The 20590-nt window shown below is 30.8% G+C and overlaps 1 protein-coding gene across 3 annotated transcripts; it reads left to right on the forward strand.

Moving 5' to 3' along the window:
• Nucleotides 1-3596: 3596 nt before the first annotated feature.
• LOC137821949 (TORTIFOLIA1-like protein 3) lies at nt 3597-8355 on the forward strand. Of its 3 annotated transcripts, none has more exons than XM_068626767.2 (5): nt 3597-4819; nt 5164-5272; nt 5523-6076; nt 6273-6687; nt 7850-8355. In XM_068626767.2, the coding sequence occupies exons 1-4, from the start codon at nt 4028-4030 to the stop codon at nt 6678-6680; spliced, it is 1863 nt and encodes a 620-aa protein (XP_068482868.1). In that variant the 5' UTR covers nt 3597-4027; the 3' UTR covers nt 6681-6687; nt 7850-8355. The 3 variants fall into 3 exon arrangements, with proteins under 3 accessions (XP_068482868.1, XP_068482869.1, XP_068482870.1); XM_068626768.2 differs by having other exon boundaries at nt 7951-8355; XM_068626769.2 differs by having other exon boundaries at nt 3796-4819; nt 6882-8229.
• Nucleotides 8356-20590: the final 12235 nt, after the last annotated feature.

Here is a 20590-nt window from a genome sequence, read left to right on the forward strand (position 1 = left end):
AGGTTCAACATTGAATCATATTAGCACCTTCATAGCTCTATGTTCCTTAACTACAATATATCCACACCATTATCATTACTATTAATCACAATGTTTATGCAAATAAAGGACATGGACCCTAAGGAATGCCATATCCCACTTACCTCACACAACAACCCTATACCCGCTTACTTTTAGATGAGGAATATTAATAATTAAGGTTAAATTAATAATTAAGGTTAAATTTGTTAAAAAGTGGGCTTTAAACCTAACTCAACTCCATAAAACCGACTCATGAGATTGAGGTTTGCATCCACTTATATACCATGAAATGTCCTAATTTTTAGTCGATGTGAGATCTCCAACACACTCCTCACGCCGAGGCTACCAATTCGTGTGTGAAGATATATGTTATGGATGGTCCGATAATGGTTGGCCTGATAAGGCCAACAAACACTTACTAGGATAAACTCGAAATGACTCTGATACGATGTTAAGAAGTGGACTTTAGTTCTAAATCAACCTCATAAAATCGGCTCATGAGGTTGAGGTTTGTACTCACTTATATACAATGAAATGTCCTAATCTTTAGTTGATATGGAATCTCCAACAAAATTGTCTTTCTTTTTATTCAAATTTCATCTCGATTCAAACTTCACACCATCCAAATATTCTGATTGATTTCATTAACTAGGTTAATAAGCTAGCACAAAAATACGTTCAGGGGGTCCTTCTTTATTGTTAGTTATTTCTACTCGGAATTATTGTTAGAAAATTTTTAGTATTATTCTGTATTCTTAGGCCTAATTATTTTTCTGAGTTAGCATCTTTTGAGGACTTGAATTGAAGCAATTAATAGTTTGAGTGGGTGCCGACAAGAAAAGTAAAGCGTGTAGTAAAACTGTGAGAATAGTAACTTTTGCATGGTAGCGGCCAGGCATCACCACGTGACCCTTTAATAACAATGTTACACCTAAATGTCACCCATTACCCATCATCATTAGTCATTCTCTCTCTTAAAACAACTCTTTTTTTTTACCGTTAGTTACACTATATTGACCGGCCGGTACAAAGGAATATATTAAAGTAAATACTATGGAAATTAACATAAGTTAAATCTTACATTAAAGTAAAAAGAATTTAGTACGATCCTATATTTAAAAATTAAGATAAAAATACATATTAATTAATTATTACAATATTTACTATATATTTAAATTATTACAATATTTACTATATATGTATATTAAATACTTATTTAAATATTGGAGAGTTTTTTTTAAGTACTTCTCAATTTTATAGTATGGAAATAATTATAAGTTAAATTATATAGAAAATTAGGTAATGTAAATGTTAATAGTTATATATATATATATTTTAATTTTAGTCTAATAGTAAAAAAAATTAGTATATTTTTATTTAGTATAATTAAGATAAAGGTATATATGGGTTAACTATTACAATATTTATTATATCTGCATATCAAATACTTATTTCAATGTCGGAGAATTTTTTATAACTATTATTTGTATACCACAACTGCCACAAACACCCCTTCATTGCAAGACATAATTGTCAATATCAACGAAAACATAATCCTCGAGTTTGTACCTAACAGAAACGCTTCCACGAAACTAACTCCCAATTTTGTCTTATCTTTGTTGACACTTGAAGTGGAGAATCTCTTATAGCAACAGCCTTCGGTGGCTGGTGATGATCTTGAAACAGATCCTATGATTCTCGGGGTACTAATAGAATGTGTTATGGGAAAGAATGTCTACGCCACCATGAAAAAAAAATCAGATTTGAGACTATCGGAGAATGACCTAGCGTACTGCAAGGGTTTTGAGAAGCCTTCTTAGGTTCAATCGTGTGCATAACCTTGTTTATTGAATCGTCATGATTTGATTAAAATGGATGCCACTGGATCAAGGAAAACATTGACATTCACGAAACCTGTGATTAAGCATGCTTTGAGGATAATGACTGGGGTTGTCTTTTAAATTTCAAAGTTTGACATGTTAGAGTTTTAATTGATTAATTAATTTCTTTACTGTATTTTCAATTTAGTTAACCAAATTTTATCTATGAGTGTGGTCACAGAGGTTAATCAAATGGTTATGAAGGTTGTAGTGGTACTGCTAGAAAATACTGATTTTACCAGGCGATGTTAACAAAAGACTAACCTTAGACATCTACAAAGACAAATCTTATCAAACAATATATACAAAGACCGACATTATCAGACGACATCTAGCAAAGACCGGCCTAATCCAGAAACATCTACAAAGACCAATCTTATTAGGCCACATCTACAAAGAACAACCTTATCAGGCAGTGTAAACAAAAACTAAACTTGTTAGGCGGTACAAAAAAGTTAACTTTAGTAGGTGACATTGATGGGAAGAAACCTTATCAGGCAGAATAAATATCGATATAATTTTGGCGACATTTGCTTAAAGTCCAATTCTTAAGATAATTTATTTCCTAATTTTTCGTTGAATAAACATTTTCGCCTACTTATCTTGAGATTGGGAGGTTGTGTATCCTTCCAGGCTTAGGCAACATAAACAAAAATCTGACTTCATCAGACAACATAAACTAAACTTCGATCTTATCAAACGACATAAAAAATACCAACTTTACCAGGTGATAAATAAAAGACTGACCTTATTGGATGGTATAAACAAAAATGGACCTTGTCCGATGATACACAAAAAATTGACTTTAACAAGTGACATTGACGAGAATAAACCTTATCAAGTGGTTAAAATACCAATCTAACTCTGACGATATTTACTTAAAGCTCACTTTTTAAGATAATTTATTTTCAATTTTTTCACTAAAGAAACCTCTTTGCATACTTAGTTTGAGGATGAGGAGTTTTGTACTATCTCAAACTTAGGAATCAACGATAACTTACCCATAAAAATAAGATAGATAGTTAAATTTATTTAATAAGTGAACATCGATAATACTGCTAAGACATTCTAAATCATTTAATATGAATAATAAGATTAAAAATAATAATTAATAATAAATGTAATAGATAGAAACTAAAAAAAATATCTTATAAAAAATGAAAAAATATTAGATAAATAAAACAATTGAAAAAAAATGGTTAGAGTGAATGCTCAAACTTAGGACTTCAATGCCATTTCATTAAAAATATAAGAAATATGAGTATATATTTTAAAACTAAAAGAAGTGGAGGGTTATTTTACATAACTTTAAAAGAAAACTCAATTATTTTAATAGATCAAATTCAACTGTATATATAAAGCTAATATAAATAGTATTGGTATTAATCTTTAACTTCTTTTCTAATATTTAAAGCAGTCTGTCAATACAAATTTGATGACGAATATTTCTATTTATTTTTTCTATTTATAAAATTTGTGGATTGAATGAACTTAAATTAATTTTTGTAAAATTTTTAAATAGTAAATAATTTATGATTTTTTTACTAAATTATATGTATTAGCTTCATATTTTTATATTATTATACAATTATATAGTATTAAAAAAATTACTAATTGCTATATTGATTAAGTTAAAAAAAAAAATTAAATGAGCCCAGTTCAGATTTAAAGAGTTTGATTTTTTCTGAACTGTCTAAGCTTTCGTCTGTGTTAGCTGTTAAGAAACACGTAGCATCATTTACAAACTTCTGTAAGACTCATCTTCATTCAACTTCTTCCATCATTTTACCAATTAAAGTCAAAACTTAATTCAGATGAAGTTGAATATCTTAAAAATTACTATAATTTTTACATTTTAGTATTTATTTATTTATTTTTCCCGTTACATTTTAACGGTAGTTCTAGAGGCAGAAACAGTGAAGACAGAAACGCCGTTCCCATTCCCCATTTCCCCATGTTCCCGTGACAGTTAAAAAGCCAAGAAGGCGTTGTCGCATTGAATGTGCGTTCATACCGCGAAACCAACCGCTCAACGTCACCGGCGCTCCGGCAAAGTGGCCGGAACTCGAATAACCGCCGCCGTTCCTCATCCTGTTCCGGCCACGACTTGAACACAAGATTCAACGATGCCTCAAGCCACAAAGCAAACGCAGAACACAAAGCAGAGGGTCTTCACGTGCTTGACGAAGCTCTCGGACCGCGATACACAAGCAGCAGGAGCCACCGAACTCGAGTCCATCGCTCGTAGCCTGGACCCGCACTCTGTTCCTGTGTTCCTCACCTGCATTCACTCCACCGACGCCTCCGACAAAACCCCTGTCCGCAAGCAATGCGTGCACATCGTAGCCACGCTCTCCCACGCGCACGGCGACGCGCTCTCGCCCTTCCTCTCCAGAATCCTCGCCAACCTCGTGCGTCGCCTGCGCGACCCCGACTCCTCCGTGCGGGCCGCCTGCGCCGATTCCGTCGGCGCTCTATCGGCGCGCGTCACTCGGCAGCCGTTCTCCTCCTTCCTGAAGCCCCTCGCGGAGGCGCTCTTCACAGAGCAGGACCCCAACTCGCAGGCCGCCGCGGCGCTCTGTCTCGCCTCCGCCATCGACGGGGCTCCGGATCCGGACCCCCCCAGGCTTGCCAGGCTGCTCCCGAGATTCGAGAAGCTTCTCAAGAGTAAGATGTTCAGGGCCAAGCCTGCGCTGCTGGCGCTCGTCGGAAGCGTCGTTGAGGCCGGCGGTGCGTCCAGTCGCGGCGCGTTGAGGAATTTGGTTCCCTGCCTTGTGGAGGCGCTCGGCAGCGTCGACTGGGCCACGAGGAAGGGCGCGGCGGAGGCGCTGAGGAAACTCGCTGTTACGGAGAGGAACCTCTTGTCGGAATTCAAGAGTGATTGTTTCAGATTGCTCGAGGATCGGCGATTTGATAAGGTTTTTTTGAAGATTTTTTCATTTTTTTCCTCTTTTACTCTTTGTCTATTTATGGAAATTTGAAAGGAGGATTTAAATTGAACCTGTGTTTAGTGCCAAGCACGTGCATAAGCTAGTGCGATACTGTTTTAGTTTGATTAGTGATCTTATTGATCTTATTTGGCTTGATCAGATTGCCATCGGTGAAGATGTTTGTTGTCTCTTTTTAAAAAAAATCGAAGTTGTGTTTGTGTTACGGTTACTGAAATCGTGAGCACACACCGTTGATCTGATGATGTCATGATGTTGTGAGTTCTGGAATGCTGTTTAAAAGTAAATTTAGTTCTTGTCTTGTTTGTGTGCAGGTAAAGTTGGTTCGGGAAGTTATGAATCAGATGCTGGAGGCGTGGAAGCAGATTCCTGATGTTTCGGATGAGTTTTCTCCACCTCCTCACTCGCAGTCTTCTTCAAAAGGTATTTATTTATCTATATCTAGTTATCTACTGTTTGTTTGGTTTTGTTGCCACTTTGATCGCAAGTGACAGACGCTTTGTGTGAATTCAATTTGGAAACTCTGATGTTGAGTCTTAAAATGAAAATCATGGTAAATAAAGGTTGTGGACTCATGGTTGATGTAGGTCATTTGATCTAAAAGATTTTTATCCAGATGTAGGTCATTTGTTTTTGTCGTGCGTTCCTAATTTTGGGCTGTCTTTTATTTCAGAGAATGCAAGTGATGGGCGCTATCCTCCTGTGTCTCAAAATTCATGTAGTCCGGGTTCTGTAATGAGTAAATTGAGGAAGAAATCAAGCCCAATTAGCAAATCAACTCCACCGGATAGATCTCTTGCTGGAAATGCTAAAAAGTTGAGTGCCTTAAGTCGTGACCGGATGAGTTCAGGTGTTTTGCAGAAACTGAACCATAACCATTGGGATGTTAGAATTGCTGTGTCAAATGTTCCTGATCGTGGTGAATGTCGGCTGAGGGATGAAAATGTATTGGAAAGCAGCAAAAAGGATAAAAGCAGATTTTTCAAGTCAGAAACAAAACGGGCTCTGTTTGAGAAAAATTCTGATGACAAGATGCATAAATTTGGTGGGTCCAAAGCTGGATCTCGTGTGGTTCCTTGTTCAGAAGAGAATGAAGACTCAAGTCCTGTCTGTAATGTAGCAAAGGTTCTTCCTAGGAATGACAAAGAGAGTGAGGAATTATCTTTGATTCGTGCCCAGTTAATTCAAATTGAGAAGCAGCAGTCAAGTCTGTTTGATCTTCTACAGGTTTGTTTCATATGCTTAAAAGCACTTTCCCAGTGGCGATGTTTTTAAATCTGTTTAGGTCAACTGAAGTTTGCAATTTTATTGGAAAAAAGCTTACTGGTCCGTGTTTAAAATTTCTCCTTTTTTGAATGTATATTTATATGTAGCATGTGTTGAAGGACGAGCATGTCTGACAATATCCACCATATTTTTACAGAAATTCATTGGGAGCTCTGAAAATGGAATGCGTTCTTTAGAAACTCGTGTGCATGGCCTCGAGTTGGCATTGGATGATATATCTTATGATTTGGCTGTAACTAGTGGAAGGATAACTAAATCTGATGCTCCCAAGAATGCATGCTGTCTGCTACCCGGTGCCGAATTTTTAAGCTCCAAATTCTGGAAGAAAACACAGATCCGGTATTCATCAAACCGATTCTCTAGAACTGGTAGCACTCCATTACTAGCTTCCAGTCATAACAGAGCTAATAGGAGCACCGAATCTAGTACGACAAGCCACAGGTTTAGGGTCCGTGGTGATGGAACCTTCATCACAAATCCTCTGGCAGAGATAAAAATTAATTCACGGGAAATTTCAGGCTCTGCAAGATCGGAGCTATCTTGAAAAGCAGGTTCGCTTTCTAAATTCAGTAGTTTGTAGTCACCATTCACAATGACCTTATGTGTGGGTGTTGGGAAATGCTAGATCCCTTCCTCATATGCTTTTGCATAAATTCTATTAAGGCATCACAGCCCAACACACTTGGGTCCATGGATGAGAAGTCAAATTTACTATTAAAATAAGATTACAAGATGTTGTCTGCAGGGCACTTTCAATTTCCTCAATTTACAGCTACATCATTTTCTCAATGTACAATCATCTACTCGCTATCCTTGGGTCTGAACATCTTGTGAAGGTCTAGTTACTTCCTGAGAACAAACACGTCAAATTATAGAGGAATAGCCAATATTCATCTTTCTCATTCTCTACGTCTGGTGGCACACCATAACTACTTGTCATTCGCCATAAATGGCAGGAATGCTGAAACTTAGTTAACAAGCTACAGCTTTAGGGGTACATGATGATGGGGGCTTCATCAGTAAAAGTCAAATTAATAATAATTCAAAGTGAGATTTTTTTCTTTTTATTAGGAAGTTAACTTTAAATCTAATTTACTACTTTGACCTTATGTATAATCGAGTAGGATCTCCAATACCTTTTGTGAACATAACCTATTAAAGTAGGTTTGCATGCTTCGTGTTGCAATATATACCTCCATATCCTAGACAATCGCTATGGCTTGGTATTGGAAAACATCATAATTCATATCTCCTATATTCAAATGCTTTCTAGTAATTAAGAAAAAGCATCACAACACTAAATTTCTTCCTTCACACAACTCTCTTCTCGTTAGTTTTATTTCTCAAAACCTTGTGAAGGCGTTACAATGGATCTCCCATAAGAGATTCTCTTTCGCCTTCTCGTGAATGTGATGCTTCAAATTATTCAATACGTGAATTTTTTTTTGTTTGACTAGTTACCATCTAATTTTTTATCAGAATCAAAATCTCACTAATTCTCCCCCATATCATTAGGTATTTTAATAATACCTATAGTATTTCAATCTACTTGTTAATAGGAAACTATCAATGACAATATTTAAATCAGAAATTATGGTTCAACTCATCAACTAGAAACTTTTTATTTCACCCAAAAGAATTGCAATATGTGAGATTAGTGACACTGGTTAATGCCAAACCGTTTACTCTTTCCCTTTTCTTACTTTCTGGCAGATGTAAGTTTGATCTCTGATTATCGACCTGCTGGTGGAAAAATCCCTCCCCAGAGAAGTGTGTCAATATGTATGTAATCTGAATATATATTTTTATGCCAGGAAATACTTATATTCGGAAAATACCTAGTAGTAGTACATTACTTTCTTGGAAGGAGAAGGTGGCTATCATACATTCTTCGTCTTGTTCAGAAATTTCATTTGGAATGCCACGATGTTGTAGGGCAGGAACATATTGGAGTGAGTATTACTATTCTCAGTAGAGGCTGAATATGTACATAGGAGGAACAATGTCACAGGCTACTTTGTGTTTCGAAATACGTTTGAAAGACAAAAAAATCACGTTAAATGGGTTAAAGATGCAAAAATTACTACCCTAAATTTCAATGAGGGCAGGTAAACCCGCGTAATTATTGCTACTAGCGCATGGGTGATGAGGATAATGTAATTACATAACTTTTTTTTCTTTTGCTTTTGATGAAAAGGAATTTAAGAATATTTCGTATTCATCGATGTTAATTAAATTTGTAGATATTTGTCTGATCAAGGAGTACAATAATTTTTTTTTTTACTTTTTTTTCGTATTAAAGGTTTTTTTACAATCTTTGCATTATACGCAAGTCTGTCAGAAAATCTAATGTCTGGTGAGTTTTTTTTTTTCACCCATTTTGGACATTTTAGTTAGTTATTATTAATTCTTATTTTTTTTTCTAAAATTGAGTAAATAGTTATTTCTGAAGTGAAGTAGTAGCACAATTTATTATGAAATAATTATTTTAAAGCTGAAAATAATAAAAACCGTAAGTTGCAAATTGGTATACAATTTTATTTATTATGTTGATTAGAGGTTATGCTAAATGATACTCATGTCTCATCTCATTGTAAAATTGACATTAATCTCTTTATAATTTTAACAAAAAAATATTCACATTCTTTTAAGTTTTTAAATAAATACCTATCTCTGTCATGTTTTTAATAAATAAATTATATCTTCTTGCACTCACTTCTCTTCTTTTATTTCAAAAATATTACTTTGATTACAATTTAAATAAAAAGTTAAGTTTTAAAATATAAGTCATAAACAAAAAATTGGATAAATAAAACAAGATATGTGAATATTACTTATTAAAAATATAAGAAATGGAAATATCATTTATTTATTAAAAATATGATAAAGATCGATGCTTACTTAAAAATTATAATGAATGAGTGTAATTATTAGGAACGTAAGAGAGAAGAATGTATATTTAAAAAAAAGAAAAAAGACGTAACTGTTAGTATAACCTTAAGGTTAAGTTAGTTAGTGAAATATTTTCTCAGTTTTTATTGAAGTTACGAAGATGGCTGTAGTTTTTTTTAATACTTCTTTTTTTATTAAAATTCTTAAGATACGACTTTATTTTTTATTTTTTTGATAAATTATGAGGTCATCATATGATTTCCTTATATTTTTTCGTTAGGGCTTCATGTATGGATACTAGATGCGTTTCTTCCTGCCTGCACCTCCATAGGTACGTGAAAATATATTTTTATCTTTTTTTTTTACTCTATAAAGTAGTTTTCGGATTATGTAATCTGGACTGAAAAGAGATTCTAGATTACGTAATCTGGAAACTAAAAATAACTTCTAAATTATGTAATCCGGAAACTAATTATGTATCTGAAAAAATATTTTTAGATTATATAATTTGAAAGCTAATTACGAAATTGAAAAAAGACTTTCAGATTACGTATTCCCAAATATTACAGAGAGATATTTTTGAAAATAAAAAAAATTATGAAGGTGAGAGAATAACATATGGAAGTGCAAGAAGAAACAATCCTAGATGCATATCTTAACACATTAACAAGGCCTTAATTTCAAGCAATTACTTTTTGCACCAAATGTTTTTTATTTTTACATTTATGGAATGTTGGAAATGTCTAAATGCTCATGGTTCACAGTAGAATTTGAAAATATATTTTAGATTACACAATTAATAATGTATTTCTTAATCTAAAAATATATTTTGAAATTGGAAAATACATATGAATTACATAAATGAAATTATTAGATTACATAATCTAAAATATATTTTTCAGATAAAATACACACAATTCACAATGTATTTATAGATTATGAATCTGAAACATATTTTGATTTATATAATTTATAATGTAATTTGGGATTAGATAATTTTACAATTTAAAATGTAATTTTATATTACATATTATATAATTTAAAATACATTTATTTCGTGTAAATGTTATGTAGGGGTCTTAGGCATGAGTTCTTCCTTTGTGTGTGTCACTCACCCATTTGTCAAAAAATTTGTTCATATTTGTTCTTTTCCCATGAAGTATATCTATAACAAGAATAATAAATTATTTTGGTATATTTTCTTTGGTCCTTTCTTGTTAGTTTTGGATGGTGTCTCTTATGTTTACATCTGACACAACCTTAACGTACTTTAAAATATTATTTTTGTGTTTTAAGTCACATATAAGACAATACTTTTCTAATGCATGTCCAGAATTTTAAGAGAGGAGGTTTAGACGGCCCGATAGGAGGTGACACAATAGACCCAACAAACACTCGCTAGGATAGGCTTTAAATGACTCTGATATCATATCACAAAATAGACTTTAAGCCTAACTCAATCCCATATTTACACTGGCTGATGGGGTGAGGTTTGCACCCACTTATATACAATGAAATATTTTCATCTCTAGTCGATGTGGGATCTCCAACATAACCTTTTCATTTTCTGGAAAAAAAAAACTTTGATTTTTTGTTTTAATTTGAAATTCATCTCATAGATTTTATTGCAGCTATTAAGAAGATCTTCATAAGTATCTTCATTAGATGATGAATATGATGAGTCTGAGGAGGTTTCAAAAGAAGAAGGATTAAGGTTAGAGCATACCTCATTTTCTACACCAATTATGAGACACAAATTTTCTTTCTTTGTGTTTGTCCTAGAGTTAAATTCCAAGTCTAAATAATCTCATGTATTCTTTAGACAAATCTTCTTCAACTTCGGGAAACTTGTCATAACAAACACTAATTCAAGTACACAAAACTATACAGACAAAATATTTTACAATCGTCATAACAAAAGTATACAATACCTTATAGTTATCTTAGAATACATGCCAACATTACCTCATATACATAATTCAATTAGAAAAATTCATAGAATTTAGAAACCCTTCCATAAAGTTTCTTTAGAAATCATAAACTTAGACTTACCCGTTCACAAATCTAATTGGATAGAATTTCTCATTTATTTATTTCCATTCAAAAACCAACAAAATTTTAGTTTATTTATATAAAGAGAACATGATAAAGAGATAAAAAAATTTATGAAAAATTTCTATTTATAAATTTCATAAAGTTGAATAATAATATAATCTTTTTAGTATTATATTATATTTTTCATACATTACGGCGTTTCTTATATTTACATATTTTTCACGAAAATAATCATTCTCAAGCCAAATGTATATAATCTTAATCTAAATATTTAAGGTAGTTACGTATTTAGATATCAAATTTAAGGTCATAGAATAAATTAAAACAACTACATTAGATTATAAAAAGAGTTAGATAATAATTTAAAAAGGTTTTAATAACATAAAATGAACATTTTTAACTAAATAAAACTTAAAAAACCAGATAAGTTAAAAAAACTTAATTCGACTTATTGAATAAATAGTATAACCTATAACCAATGAATAAGTAATTCATTCTCACTTCTATTTAGTACCTTCTTATAATTTCCTCTTATTTCCAGTGTGGTATATCTTTTTCTATTTAATCATTTTTAATTTAAAGAGATTGTGGTACAGCAATCCTTTCACATATAGAATCTCTTCTATCTATAAACCTTACTTAAGTATTATTTTATAAACACATAAGTTTCATTTATAAGAAACGCTTTTAAATAAAATATACCAAACGGAACCTTAAAGTAACTGCAAAGAAAGAAAGAAAGAAATATATATAAAATTTAACAAATCATATTTGCAATCTGATTCAGTGTGAATGCCGAATCAAAATGGAATAATTCAATTTAGCACACTTCCATGTTTTGCTGTGGTTGAACAGCATCTAACATTATTCATGTTGATTTCGCTCATGAACAAAATATGGGTTATGTCCTTTTCTTTGCCACTAAGAAACGACTTTTAGATTTACTTATCCTTTAGCTTTCAAATTTATCACCTTTTTAAAAGATAGAAGAGATGGTACCATATGATTCATTACTATAAATAACAATATTTTATTTTTGTACTTGATACGGTCGGACGTTCATCTTGACTCGGTCAGCATTACCATAACAAGTTCTGCGAGATCGCATGTGGCCAACCAACCCATGACGCCAAGTTATGGACTGACCAAGTCAGCAACACTAATCCATAATTAAAGGTTATTTAGCGCAACCCTAAACACAAACCAATCCCCTAATCCGACCCACCAATGAATGTCCATTAAGGCAATATAAATAATGTAGATTTCAAGAACCAGGTACATCATTATCTACAATGCTTTGACAACCGAGAGCCGAATCCTTTACAGACTTGATCGTCGGAGTGCCTTCTGCAGGTACCATCCGAACCTGCGTTCCCAAGCGACCGCGAGATGAGACGAGAAAGGGAGAAAAGGTAGTAGGAAAAGAGAATCAAAGACAAAAGTGATCGACCAACAAGGTGCATCAAGCAATAGTTCTCTGCGTCTCAATACCCGAAAGAGAACAATTTTATTATTAAAAAATAAATTTTAAATTTAATTTAATATATTCAATAGCATGTCATAAATAATTGTATATTTTAAAATAACTTTGATATTATATTAAGAGATAAATTTTAAGTTTAATTTAATCTTATAAAATTAATGTTTTTATTTTGTTTTAAATTAAAGTTGGGTATTGTGATGCAAAGAAAGAAAGAGGCGTAATTGAAAGAGTGCAGAGGAATTGTAGAATTTATCTATTTATTTATTTAGTTGGTTGTAATTCAATGTTCCAAACTTCCATGATTCTCATTTCTCACTAATCATGGCCTTCACACATCACAAGGTTCATCATAAAAAACAAACTAAAAAAACTGAAAATTTTATTTGAAAAGATAAAATAGACACGCAATTTTGTACAAGGACAATCAATGAATTATGCTATTACAAATTAAAGAATTAACTATTTATTACTTAAGATATGTTTTATTATATCTTATATTTATTATAATGCAATCAATATAGAATCACTTTATCTATCTATTTATAATACTTCAATCAAAATGTTTACTTATTTTTTCAAGCATTAATCATAACTAGAAAATAATATTATAAAGATAATATGTAAAAATAATCAAATAATCTAAATATATAATGGAAAAAAAATAAATCAAGCTTCCAAATTATTCAATTATTAATGAACAATATTCTGTCTTAGAACAAAGTATAAACCTACGTAGTTAGAGTATAATACAATTATATTTTAAAATAATGGTAAATTTTTTTATAAAGAGTTGTTGTTGTTAGATTATAGATAAATCCACCTCCAACCTAGTACGAACTATTTAACCTAAAAATTAAGTAAATCAAGTTCAGTTTTATTCATATTTACAAAAATTATACATTTTTTTTAATTTAATACAACTCGAGGTCTTAGGTAGTTGTATTGACAGACAAATTTAAATCGATTTTCACATCTTTGTATACACATTTATATTTTAAATTACTAAAATACCTGTATTTTATTTAGTAATTTATTTAAAATTTATGTAATTATAATTGTTTTATTGTTATACAATATTAAAGGGAGAAAAGTACATGTATCATTGAATTCATGATAATATCATATTTTTTCTTTGTTTTATTTTTCTAAAATTATTTAATAAATATTTGAATGATACATATATACAAGTAGATATATCCATCATATAAATAAAACACAAATCTCATATCTCAAAAATAAAGATGAATATGAGTTTTTATTTTAAAAATAGTATTATCAAACTTACACCTTTGTCATAGGTTATCATTTGTAGAAAAAGAGTATCTCATAAAATAAATTTATGAATTTATCTTTGGAAGTAAAAAATAAACTTTTGGTTAAAACAAAACTCATTAAAAGTGATTAATAAATTTTTGTACTGAAATTAGTGTTTGACAAAGTGGAGGAATTCTCTAAACCAATAATATTGTTACAAAAGTATTAGATATAATTTTCTTAACAATTATGATAGCATTTGAATGTATGTATAGGAATAAATATGTAGGTTGGTTGAAGTAAAGAATTGCGAGGGATTGAATAATGAAAGGCATAGCTAAAAGAAAAATGCAATGGTGGAACCTACAAAGCCTTATCAATGGATCATCTTCCATTCCCAATAGTTCCCTACCACTAAAGCAGCAATAAATGAATCACTCGTCATTTCCCATTTGCTGTGTGAGAAAGAAAAAGTTTTAGCACAAGAGATGGAACACAATAGACAGTGACATCATATGTAATAGAAAAAAAACACATATTCCCCTTCGCTTCGCTTGTGACCAAAACATCATAGTGTTTATAAAGCTAATGGTCCACACACGTGTACCATTTTCCACGCAGCTACTAACACCATTCTTAATTATTTAGAGACTAAATAAATTCTTCAACTTATTCTCTTCAATACCTTAGTCAACACTTAATTTTATTCATCTAAAATTTCTACTAAAAATTTCAGACACACGTATCAATTAATTTAGTCTTAACATATATAAATGTATCTCTTTCATCTTTATAGTTTAAAAAATTCCAAGAAAAATGTATTGAAAAAAGGATTTGATAGGTTGTTATTTCTTCAAATCAAAACCAATTACGTCTACAACAAAAATACAACTAAGAAACTTCATTATACAAATTATACCGATTTATGTGTTATGTCAAAGATCGCAAAGTGTTTTTGAGTTTGTTGTTAGGACATTATCCGATATGTAATATTTTATCATTTTGTGGACACATAAATTAATTGTAGGTAGCTATGACATTATAGGTGATGGAAGCGTTATATATGAAAGAATTTTTCTTATAATTTAACCAACAAATGATTATAAAATAGCAAATCAATGAAAGAAGTGAAAAATAGACGTTGAATAGTAGACAAAATTTGCAAGATATTTGTAGAAATTTTATGTAAAAATTAACGTGAGTTTCATAAAAATTGTCAAAGTTTACTTTTGAATTTCCTATAGATTTAACTCTAAGAAAAAAATATAATAAATAAATTAGAAGCAATTTTTTCTTGAATTTCCTAGAGAATACTTCTTAAAAAGTCTTTTAAAAATGTGGGTTATGACTTACCTTTCCCTTTTTTTAACATAATTGAGAGGTTATTTGCCACAATTAATTGTAATCAAATGGAGATTTCTTACTACAATTAATTGTCATCAAAAGGAGGTTACTTACCATTAATTGTTTTTATTATTGTTGTCTCCTAGAACCACTATATATATAGTGACTACGTTTAACCCATATATAGAGACAAAATTCATTGTACTTCCAGTACCATTATAGTGGAAGTTTTGGCTCTCTTGCCGGTTGTTTTTTACTTTTATTCAAAGGGATTTTTCACTTAAAAAATTTCTGGTATCATTCTCATTTTTTCCTTGTTACTTTAATTTTTCATAATTTTTTGTTGAAATTATCACGTTTCCGCACACGATATCCCTAAAAAAAAAAATAGTTTTTTTTGTCAATGATTGAAAACAGTAGCTAAAATACAAATTACAGTATATTATTTTTTCAAAAAGTTTTAATTGTTAACATCATATTTTATCCACATTTCTATATAAAATCCGTTTTAATACATTAGAACAAGCAACCTGTTTTTAATTATTGATAGTTCTGTTGTCGAAATCATCCACAGAACATGACAATAATATTATAAAGGTTGGCTTGATTTTCTTGTAAACAAGAATTTTATTAATCATGAATAGAGTCTGTCAAACAGTTTTACAATTGTCATTAATACATATATAATTTAAAACACTTAATTATGATGGTTGAGAATAATCATTAATATATACATAATTAAAAGTAAATAATTCGATAACAATTGAGATCAATCATTAATATATACGACAATGTTTCATCATCATCAAAAGTATTAAACAACAAAATATAATGTTATGATAATCTTTGTTCGTACTTTCGATAACAGTTTCTTAAAGAACTAATATTAAAAGGTTGATTTTATGTATTGGTACACCCTTTTTTTTAACAGTCCTAATTTAACTATCATGAAAAGGCGTCATAATAGGCCTATTTAACACTAATACAAAAATATATAATATTTTTTAATGTGAAACTTACATATTATTTTTTCAATAACTTTTAAAATATTTTCTAAATCATTTAATATATAATCATTTTTCAAAGTATAGGAGAACCTTCTCAACCAAATAGAGGAAGATAAGAAAATTGTTAAATATCACAAGTCTCTATGAGAAGATTACTCTCATGATCTTAAGAACAAAAGAAACTTTAAAAAGCATTTCAATTATCATTCATCATAGGTGAATTGTACATAGACCAAAGGGTCTTATTTATATAGATCAAGCACCTTGACACAAAAAACGTGGAACTAAGTACTAAAGCAAGTCAATTTTGGACCCTCCTTTAAATGAATGTGCAATGCTTCAGTTATGTCTATTATAAGCATATTCCACTTGATGTGAGACTTTCATATTCCAAGCCTTCTTCTCCCTTCTTCTCCATGACTTGGTCAAGATTTTGACTTTGTTTTCTAGTATTGACTTTTCAAACCCAAATCAAAACCTAATTAAGGTTCAAAGGAAATTCACTTATATCTCTACAAAATCTTACAAAAAATGCAAAAAGAACTACTCTTATACAATATGTACAAGACTAAGTGTAGAGTCTTTCTCCACAAGGTTTCATCTTTTACTATCCTCTTAGCCAATAATTTGTGACTAGATGGTTTCAAGAAATAAGCAATCATTATTAAAGATGATGGATCATTCAGAAAAAAAATTATATATACAATTTGTGTGTCAATTTATTTTTCTATTTCAAATTTCAACCTTTTTATTGAAAAGGGGAAAAAACTTATTTTTGTAGATTAATTTGCAATGATTTTTTTTTTTTTACTTTACATTTATAATTAGTATGAAAACATTACTTATTTACTTATAATAATATATATATATATATATGAATTGTTATTAACGATTTTAAGAATAAATTTTTAATAATCATATAATATTTTTTCATAAATACTTCTTATTAAGGGTGACAAAACGGTTAACCCAACTCGTTTTGACCCAATCCACCATTGGCTCGTCAAAATCGGGATAGAGTGGGCTAACTCGCCAAGGTTACATTATAATTTTTTATTTGTTTTAGAACTATTTACTTGGTTATAATCATTGATATCACTTTTTGGAAAATAAAATAGAAGAAAGAACAATAAAATTAAATCAAATTTTAATATTCTAATGAAAGAAGGTTTAATAACTAACAAAATAAAGTAAATATCAACAATACTTCAATGAATCAAATGATATATAAAGAATTTAATGTAAATAAATTTCTATATAAAACATTGACCACACCTAATTTTTATTTCAAAAACATGTGATCCCTCTTTAAAAGTACCAAAAATAAAAAAAGGGTGGGATGGCAGGCCAGCCTGCCCTACTTATGGCTCGCCGGGTTGGCGGGTAGGCGGGTCTGACCAATACAGGTTGGTGGGTCCGAAAAGCTAACCCACCCTGCTTGAATGATGGCGACCACCGCACCCATCCCGTTTTGTCATCCCTACTTCTCATAACATATACATGATAAACTTAGAACATGCATAATCTTGTCATACTTCATGTTTGAAGTCTACGGAAGATGATCCATAGTACTGATATAAGAATTGTTTGCATTCACATGTCATGTATCATCCAAAAGTTGTTTAGGATACTAGTTAGGAGACTCCCTTAGCCTTTTTTTAAACATAGTTTTAGAGTGCCTTCACCAGAAAAATTTTGCTCAGATGATTTAACCCCACTTTGTAAATTATGTATAAAAGATTTTTGGATGTTTTTTTGCATAATTTTCTAGGCGTTAGCCATCTTGGCTTAGCCATTTGTAGCTTGGCTTATCCAATTATTAGCACTGCATCAAATTTGCCTCTGTAGCAAATCCGCTTAGTGCACGGAAGCTACACTCAATCATTTTTTCCTAATAAACACTTTCTTTCCATTCTTGCTGTCGAGAGTGAATGCGCTCATCAAACGAGGGTTGCGCCCAATGGATTTAAGGTAGTGACAATATAATTTTTAGTAACTTCTCGGTGCTTTGCAATCCACTTAGCAGGTCAATTCCTATCAGTTTAGTCTAAATAACCTTAATTTGTTATTTTTACATACTTTGACACATAATAAAGTTGGGAGCTATGAGAGAAAAGATTTTCTTACCACCTAAAGCACAAGAAATCAAGATATTCTTCATTTTTACTTATTCTCCATCGCTTATTCTCCTCATCCTCTTCCAATTCTACCAGTTAGTTTTCTTCCAAGGTGAATGATTCTCCTATCTCCATCCTTTTACTCCTTTATGGTGAGAAATGTGACATAGAAGAAATTTAGGATTATGAGTTATGAAACCTTTACCCCTAAAGTAATTTTTTAAAGAGATATATTGTCTTAGACCTTTCTTATAAGATATTCCTATAATCACTGATATTCTTTCACATAAAGATATTTTAGTATAATATTATGGATTATGAAATACTTTATGAGAATTATTGAAAGTTATCTTTACCTTTAACTTCAAACATAACTTCTATATAGTGTGATAAATTTCTAAGTATAGTTCATATTTCACAAGTTTCTTAGAAAAGAAATTATAAAGTATGCTTGTAGAAAACGTATCACTAAAAGAACATTCAGATGTTCATCTCTAAATAACTCTGAGAGGATATGAGAGTCCCCTATGTTCAAATTTTCTAGGGGGTATAAATATCGAGAATTCATTGCATAGAGGAAAGGGACACCTCTCAAAATATTTGAGCTCAACATTATGTCAATAGGATGAAAAAGAGAAAAGAAGATTTTTAGAGACAAACATACCTTACTATTTCTTGAGTTGAATTCAATTACATAGACATATTTTATATATGATTTCTTTTATTGCTTTTACAATACCAACTTGTGAAATGTTTAATAATCGACTTATTTACTGTATGTTATGTTACCACTCACTGAGTTAATCCAACATAGTTTTATATATTACAAATGAACGAGTTCAAAAGTAAATTATACTTATTATACTTACAAAGTATGAAACGAATTTTGAGTTACATGCAATTCATTAATTGCTTAATTAGCTTTTTGTAAAGATCGTTGTATTAATTTTCCTTTTATAAACAAATCTTTATAGTTTTATATATTTCATATGAATAGGATCATAAGTAAATTATACAGTATGAAGTATATATAAAACAACTTTTGAGTTTCATGCAACTTATAAGTTGCTTAGTTAGATTTTTGAAAAGATATTTATATTAATTTTCCTTTTATAAACAAATATGTATAGTGTTCTAGATACATTTTTAGTTCGATTGTGTGTTGTTTGTTAAGGAACATCAATGTATAACAAATATTATGTTATGTAAATTTCTTTAGTCACACATGTTATTATTTATGTTATATCCAAATCCTCACTAAAATTTTACATGTCGCATCTAAGTAAACTCATCTTTAGTTAGTTAATAATTGGTCTACCTAAAATCATATTTGAAAAAGACAAATGTATTGGTGAGGACTGCACGACCAATGTAATGTATCAGACCCCAACCTAGGACCGACCGAATGTAATCAAGGCACACGTCCGTCAGACCGACCGATATCTCAAGACTAATTACGCTCAACTAAGGTCAGCAAAGCTAATCCATGGTTAGAAGCTAGGTAATTCAGCCCTAAACACGGTTTAATCCCATAACCTGACCCAATAAGGAAAGCTCATCACAGGTAATATAAATAACGCATATTCCAAGAAACTGGTATGTCATTATCTACAATACTCTAACAACCGAGGGTTGAACCCTTTTGTTGACTTGTGCGTCAGAGTGCCTTCTACAGGTACCCTCATTCGGGAATCACTAGGAGACCGAGAGCCGAGGCCAGGAAGGAATAAGAAAGGAAAGTTAAAGAGCAGTACGATCGACCGAGAAGAAGGAAGAAGGTGAATCCTCTCAATAGATCTCCAGACCCCAACCCTCACATGAGAACAACAAATTTTGTAATGCTTGTAAAAAAAAGACAAAATCTCTTTTAAATAAATAAAAATTACACCTCAAAATTATTTTTTGAAAAGTGATTTTACTTAAAGACATTGAAAAATAATATTGCACAACCTTTGTTCTTAATTTTTTTTTATGATCACGACTTAAAGTGTTATCTTTCTTTTTTGAATTCTTATGCGTGTTTCTATATATCTAGGTTTGATATTTAATTCCACACGTGTAATTTGTATTCTTAGAGTCTGTTTGGTTCAAACGAGAGAAAGGCAAAGAATAGCAAAGATTTACTTTGCTAAGGTGAAACACACAAATCAAGAGAATATATTTAGAATAACACGTAAATCAAGATTATTTTTGTTCAGACAACTTTCTTCGCAGATTTGCGAAGAAAGCTATATATATATATTAAATTATTTATAAATTATTATGTTAACCTTTTCATTTTAAATTTAAATTGTTATTTATT

Source organism: Phaseolus vulgaris, chromosome 9 (genome assembly GCF_051622355.1).
Source record: "Phaseolus vulgaris cultivar YP4 chromosome 9, ASM5162235v1, whole genome shotgun sequence".
NCBI lineage: Eukaryota > Viridiplantae > Streptophyta > Magnoliopsida > Fabales > Fabaceae > Phaseolus > Phaseolus vulgaris.